General features: G+C 36.4%; 1 protein-coding gene across 1 annotated transcript; it reads left to right on the forward strand.

The window, feature by feature from the left end:
* Window positions 1–3,916: 3,916 nt before the first annotated feature.
* Window positions 3,917–6,922, forward strand: LOC145137322 (RNA-binding protein 1-like). The gene is made up of 2 exons (XM_079071470.1): window positions 3,917–4,828; window positions 5,811–6,922. The coding sequence occupies exons 1-2, from the start codon at window positions 4,604–4,606 to the stop codon at window positions 6,678–6,680; spliced, it is 1,095 nt and encodes a 364-aa protein (XP_078927596.1). The 5' UTR covers window positions 3,917–4,603; the 3' UTR covers window positions 6,681–6,922.
* Window positions 6,923–7,714: the final 792 nt, after the last annotated feature.

Here is a 7,714-nt window from a genome sequence, read left to right on the forward strand (position 1 = left end):
TTTCTGCTTGGTTGAGCAAGTTTGATTGAATGGAAACCATAAAGTTGGCAACTTTATGGGTTACAAGGGTCTTTAGAGTGTCTTGAAGTTCAGATCTAGTGAATGGTTGAGTTTTGGCATTCTGCATGAAAGTTGGATGATCTTTTCTTCAATTTTGATCCCAAATGAGATCTAGACATGTATTGGACGTACATTCCTATAAAGCATCGACTTTTAAGTGTATTATGGAGTTGTAAGACCTTTTGGAAAGTTAGAGTAAAAGGCTTAATGGATTAAGGACTTAAATGGTTGAATTTTGACTTCAGACTGTGCACACGACGTGAGACATAGGGTCTCACAGCGTGAGGGTTGAATGACCCCATTTTTTGTTAAGCTTCTTGGTGCTCACGATGTGAGGGAAGGATGCTCACGATGTGAGGTCAAATTTAATGGCTTTTCATGTATGAGTTGGCTGAGTTGAGTCGAGATGAGTTGGAATCGGACCGAGTGAGCTCTCACAACGTGACCAAGGGTTGGTCACGACGTGAGGATGAATAGTTGACATTATGGGCTGTTGACTTTGACTTTGACCGTTAACTTTTGGCTTGGGTTGACTTTTAGTCGATCTCTATTTTTTAGAAGGTAGACTTAGGGTTTGCCTTGTGTGGATTGTTAGGAAGTGTTTAGCACCCATCTTTTGGTGGTGAGAGCTGTTGGTTGTGATCGGTGCGACGTTGCGTGAGGTTTTAGTCAACATTGTGATTCAGGTGAGTCTCTCACCGTACTCGGGGGGTCGAAGGCACCAATATCGGCCCACTGGTTTATGTTATGTAGGACGACCAGGGGGTGGCTATTGGCATTTGTATGAAAGACCTGGATACGGCTCCCGACAAATTATATGCAAGAATATGGTTTGGACCTTGGCAGTTTTATGTAGTATGCTAGTTGTCTTTGTGATACTTACATGGAAGACTAGGAGGTAGCTCCTGGCACTTGTCTGTAAGACCTAGGGTTTTGGCCCCTGACCTGGAAAGCAAAGACCATGATACTGTTGGATTAGGTGTCTAAGCCCATAACTATAATTGGTATGTACTTGAATTGATAGCAGCACAGTCCTTTTGGGTTGCCCTCAACCTAGCAACTGGACAAGGAAATTATGAAAGGAGAGATATTAATTTATAAGATTAATAAATTAATATATATATATATATATATATATATATATATATATATATAAATGATTTATTAATATGTTAATGGATTAATATATTAATTAGAAATCATTATGTTTAATTAATTGTTAGCCAGAAATTAATCAGAATTGATTTTGGGGTTAAAAGAATTGATTATAAAGTGCAGGGACTAGTTTGCAATTAACTGATAGTTGAATGGAAGGATCCAGAACTCCCTTGGAAGGGGGTGGACGAAAACCCTAGGGGAAACCCTAGAGAATTCGTCCAAGGGGTCCAAGATAAGGCCTTGGGTTTTGCTTAGGCCCTAAGCAAAGGATAACTAGGGTTTTCCCTAAACCCTAGTTCCCTCAACTATTTAAGGAGCCTCCTGGCTCACATTTTAGGGTACTCATTCTTTGGAAGAATACCTTGGCCGAAATTGCATACTCCCTCCCCTCTCTCTTCTTCTACTTTCCTTCTTGCTAGTCATTGGGTGTGATTCCATTAGAGGCATTACACTTGTGGTGCTAAAGCTTCCAAGAAGATCAAGATCAAGATCAAGGGAATATCAATTGTTTGCTATAACAATTGAAAGGTATGTAAACCCTAAACCCTAGTTTGTTAATTTCGAAATTAGCCTCTCTCCTCTAGGGTTCTTGTTTTGCAATTCAAAGTTATATGTTCAATAGTTAAAACATAGATCCAAAGTAGGTTGCATGTGAACTTAGGAATTGTTTTCTAGTTTATTTGTTTTACCTAAAACCCATCAGATACGACTCATGGCATAATGACAACACTATGGTTGACACATAGCAATCTCTATTGTATGTATGATATGTGATATTTTGAGGAACTCGCTAAGTTTTGTGCTTACGGTTTTATGTTTATGGTTGCAGGTACTTCCGGTACGAAAGGAAGGGGTATGGCGTGACTGCACAACATCTCCCAGAGTTTTTCCACGTTGGCAATTTATGGTCTTTACTCTAATGTTTAAATAATATATTCACTTAATCGGTTTTGGAACAACTCGTTTGTATGGCTTATTGCTTTAGAAAATGAAAATTTTACTATGAACTTTTAGGACGTTACAAGTTGGTATCAGAGCCTTGGTTTGAGGGATTCGAGCACACTCTCGAGTGTGTCTAAACTCAAACTAAGGAATTGGTAATCTTTTTGAAAGAAAATAAGTTTTCTAAAAAAGACTTTTATATAGAAGGGGTGTGATATGTACAATCATCCGAGCTCAAGTAAGTGATTCACAGGATACCCATACATGTTGATATGTTATATGATATGGATGCTTGAATGTTAGGATAAGGCTAAGGATACTTACAGGAAATGCATGATAGATTGGCCTACTATATGATGCCTTGTAGCCTAGGAGGAATTGGATGTTATGTTAGATTTGGAATATGTATTGGTAGAAGTAATTGCTAAGTGTACGCTTTAAAAATTGTATACGATTAGGATCATATAGCCCTAGAATGACTTAATTAGCTTTATTTTCTATTCCTCGTCTAGTTGTGGTATTAGGGTAGAGTCTTTTATTCAACACTCTATCTGATCCTGTATTGTGTATAATTTGCATGCATAAGGCAACCGAAAGTGAGAGTAGAAGTTCCTAGCATGGTGGTAGCAAGTGATATTGGGATATCCTTTGTTTGATTTGTGGCTTGGAGTGTTACTGCACGAATGCTTCTTTCTTTGTGCTTTATGGGACCCTTATTGATGTGAGTTAACCATTAAGTGAATACGTTAAGTCACATGCTGTAAAGGTTAGATAATCTCAGAGTGATGGATTTGGCCCTATTGCGCAACTCTCGTTTGAGTCTAACCGTTGTGCGGGTGAGTCTTTTACTCGAAGGATTATCTAAACTTTGTTGCATGTGATTGCATTCATGAAGTAGTTAGCTGACATTAGTGGGAGTTCTTCAGCAGCTGATGACAGGGTGAAGTCGGGAACCTAGGAGAGCCTAGGAAGTGTTTTAGTGGGTATGGATGCGTTGTTTAGTGTGTATTTGGAATACGAGTATGAGAAGGTGACTTAGAAGATTCAGGATAATTCTTGAGGAAAGTATGGATAGGTGTGGAAGGTAGTATTGGACCCATACTATTGAAAGCATATGATCCATACTCGAATCAAGGAGGGTCACATAGATTCTAGGAAGCCTGTAGGATGAGGAATTTTATGGGTATGATCCGATTCTTATATGGTTGCTTTTTAGAATGGTGATGATCACACGTGGAGGAAATTCAGGTTCTGGTTCGGGTTCAGTTGCTGGTGCTGAGCCGATTGATGAGCAAATGCGGGAGTACAATGTAATATTTTAACAGTACAAATTCGGATGTTCACAGTACGGTCTTTGTTTTTCGCAGTCCACTAGAAATAACAATACATATTCTTTTTTTTTTTCCAAAAAACACAATTTTTTCAAGATTTTCCAAAAGAGAATTTTGCAGCTCACCATTTATGAAAACTCATATTTTTGCAAATAATGGCATGCAAAAATCTTAAAAAAAATGCATGACACTTAGATTTCCACGGGCTATCTAGATTTTAGTTGGATTTTAGTTGGTGCTCACCTTCAAAAGCTATGACTATTTGGATTCTTTTTGAATTTTCTACTATTTTTTAAAAAATAATTAAAAAATTAACTAAAAAATTTCTCTATATAATTGTGTACAATAAGATGTAATTAGTTATGGATTGTTTTGGATTTGGATTTATCCTCGTAATATAGTTGACCTAAAGAATGACCTACTGCCAAATAGATGATATAGACGGTCAAAGTCAAAGGAACCCCATCTCCACTCCCACACCCCAGGTCGTTCGTTTCCTAAACGCAGTTGGATTCTCGACAGAATCTAATAAAATGCCTCCAATTTTCTCAATCGTACTCCACCCTTTTTTGTTTTCAGTGTCTTCCGTTTACTACATACCCAAACCTCTCTTCAATTTGAAACCCTAAAATTCAATTTCAGTTTTCTCTGGGTTTCGGTTCTTGAAACCCTAGAAAAATAAAAATAAAAAGGGTTTATTTCGTTTTGCTCCCAAAAAATTCCAATGTTCAACACAATTTACACAAAACCCTTTTTGCTGTTCTTGAAACCCTAGAAAACCATAAAAGGGGTTTCTTTGTTTCAAACACTTGTTTTTTAAACAATTATTTGTCTGGGTGTTGTTTAGTTTTTGATTTGTTTACGCTAAATCAAAGTGCAGTGTCTGTTTTCCTTCCAAAATTCCAACTCTTTATAGCTTTTCATGAAACCCCAGAAGAACCAAGAAAATGAAATTTTACCTTTTGTTGTTTACAGTTAATGTTTTATAGTTTTCCCCTTTTGTTTTGTTGATAAACCCTCTGACCAGATAAGATCAAGAAACGGCGTTTCTTTCTTTTCTTGTTTATAATTCATCTTCTTTTGCTTCGTAAAATTAATTTCTTTTAATTTCAATGGAGGATTGTGATCAAAGTAAGGTGTTCGTGGGTGGGATTTCTTGGGAGACCACAGAAGATGTGTTGCGAGATCATTTCAGAAATTATGGAACTGTGGTGGGTTCAGTGATTGCTAAAGATCGAACCACTGGTAGCCCTCGTGGGTTCGCGTTTGTTTCTTTCTCAGATGCATCAGCTCTTGATAAAGTTCTCGTCGACACTCATACAATTCTTGGGAGAACGGTTTGTATTTCCATCGAATTTATCACTAATTTTGCATATTTGCATCGAAAATTTTTCTTTCTTGGTTGAGTTAATTCGACTAATTTCATATCTAATGTGTAGTTATTATTAAAACTTAAGGTTTGACTTTTAAGTGCTATATTAGTTGTTTTGTTTCCCACGACTTCTTACCCCAAATTATTTTGATACCAAGTAATCAAAACCTTTTAAGTGGTAATAATCAATTTAAAAGCACACTACTCAATCACCCGCTTAGAAATTTTTGTTCTGGCTCAAGAAAAAAGTTGATGAAAGTATTTAAAAAATCCTTTTTGGAGGTATGAAAGTAAAGTTTTGAGTTAATTTGGCATTTGAAAGTACCATTAGGTTACATTTGATTACTTTTTGGAGTACTAAATGTGCTAAAATAAGTGTTTTTGGACAAATTATGGAAGTCTTTGCACCTTTTTGAGCTATAAAACAAAAATTATGAGTCAACTATGCTTTTGAAAGTAATAGTAGATTGAATTATCACTTCTTTTTGGAATAACTGATTTTATTGACTTTAAGTCTTTAACTTGCCTTTTTTGTAACCTAACTATTATTTTAACAATCTTTCAAAGAAAACAATGAAAAAAATGCGGTAATCTTTTGCTTTTTTTTTTTTGTCCCAAATCACTTATTTTACAAAAGTGTAGTGTTTTTCTTCCATTCTTGGAAAAACGATGAGAAAAGATCACAACAGTTTTCAAGAACCATGTATTGTGATCAAATTATCAAAATCTTTGGGCTTTCTTGTCAAACCATGTGTTTTCCCTTTTCCAAATTGAATTGAAAATTGTTGCAGATTTGTTATAAACATGTATGTCTTTTGGAGTTCAAGATACATGTTGTAGGTGTGAAATCTTTATCAAATTAGTTTTTATAACTTTAGAAGTCAAACCCAACAGTCAATATACAATCTTTTCTTTCTATGCATGATTCTTTTGATGATTCTTGATAGGTTGAAGTGAAAAAAGCAGTACCCAGAAGTGAACAGAACCAAAATCATCAAGAACAGAATCGAGGGCTAAATAGGAATAATGGAAAAAGTAATGGTACTAAAAGCAACGATAACATAAAGACTAAAAAGATTTTCGTAGGTGGGTTATCTGCTAACTTAACTGAAGATGACTTCAAATTCTACTTTGAAAAATTCGGTAGAATCACAGATGTGGTTGTGATGCATGACAATGTAACACACAGACCACGTGGTTTTGGATTCATTACTTTTGACTCTGAAGATTCTGTTGAAGAAGTCATGCAAAAAAACTTCCATGAATTATGTGGTAAGTTAGTTGAGGTCAAAAGGGCTGTTCCTAAAGAGATCTCCGCCACTACTAGCTGCAATACCGGCGGCATTACTACCGGAAACCGTGATTCTAACTTTTCCGGTCATCAACAGGCGGCGTATAGACCTAGATACGAGGTTTTACCGAGTTATGGACCGTTCCCGGGATATGGCGGTTACCCTTATGGCGGTGGTGTGTTTGGTGGTGGTTTTCCGGTGGGTGGTTATGGTTTGGCTCCGGTGACACCTAGGATTCCGTGGGGTGGTCCGGCGATGGTTAGTATCAGGGGTAACCCGTTGCCATTGACTATTTTTCCGGCTTACTTGAATGGTGGACATGGGTTGATGAGTATGGCGGCGAATGGTTATAATGGGATTGTGGGGGGTGTACCGAGTGGGATGCCGAGTCAACTCGGTGGTGGTGGTGAGCAACTCATGGTGGATGTAGATAACAACAATTCTTTGGGGTCATCTGGTGGGGAGGTTGGTAGAAATGAGCAAAGTGGTGGTGTTGAAGGTAACATGAACATGAACATGAACTGACTAGTTTGGAAAGGTGGAAGACTTCTGATACTGATTTGGGTTTAGGGGTGTTTTGGTAATTTACCATGGTAACCATTTGTTTAGTCACCTCACCTCTAGCTCTCTAAGTCTCTAACTTTGTTATAAAGATGTTGGGTTTTCTGTGTATCATTTTCTAGTTTTAATAATTTATGGATTCTGGATTTGGATTTGTGTAAAATAGTTCTTTTTATTTATGTTGATTTGGCTATTGATGACTCCAATGTTGAAAGATTTAATGTTCTTGCATCTAGTTGTTGCTTTTGCTATTCGTTTTTTAATTTTGACTTTTAATTGAAGATGACAACGATTGCTTCCTTGTTCCTTGTGGTCAATGCGGCTAATGAAGTGATAAGTGATTGCAAGCAGTAATTATGTAGTCCACGCGAGAGATTGAGAGCACACCATTTGCATATATACTTTTTAAATGCATACAAAACAAAGAACACCAAGAATGATCCTAGAATCCCAAATAAGTTTCGGTTTTATTATCAAAATGTAAAATGATACCTCGCAGAAACAAAGTGATTATAATAAAAGAATAACCGAATTCAAATTTGATTAGGAAAATGTATCCTAATCAAAAGCTACGGTCAACTAACAAAATTCAAACAAATATTAAATAATACAAGAAAATAGAAAAATGTCACCAGTCCTTAACGAAAGATCATAGGTCACCTTGAATTTGTTGGAAATTTAAAAGGGGATAAATTGCAAGTTGGCAATTTCCTTTGTCCCACATTGGTGGGTGAAAAAAATAAGAGAGTTTATAAGGCTTTTCTCATCTTAAGTATAGATGTATATTGTTTCGATCCGATTTGGATGTAGTTTGAGTGACGTAAGCAAGGACCCGATTCGGTTTGGATTTGACTGGTTTTTCCGTTATCGGTTCTGGATCGGTTTAGTACGATTTGGAATTTATTTTTTCTAAATAACATTTTAAATACTCAAATATAACATAGCATGCAACATAGGTTCATTATAATATTTAAAACATACATCAAATGTCGAATAGA

The sequence above is a fragment of the Lactuca virosa genome, chromosome 9 (genome assembly GCF_052849685.1).
Source record: "Lactuca virosa cultivar CGN04683 chromosome 9, Lactuca_virosa_CGN04683_v6, whole genome shotgun sequence".
Classification (NCBI taxonomy): domain Eukaryota; kingdom Viridiplantae; phylum Streptophyta; class Magnoliopsida; order Asterales; family Asteraceae; genus Lactuca; species Lactuca virosa.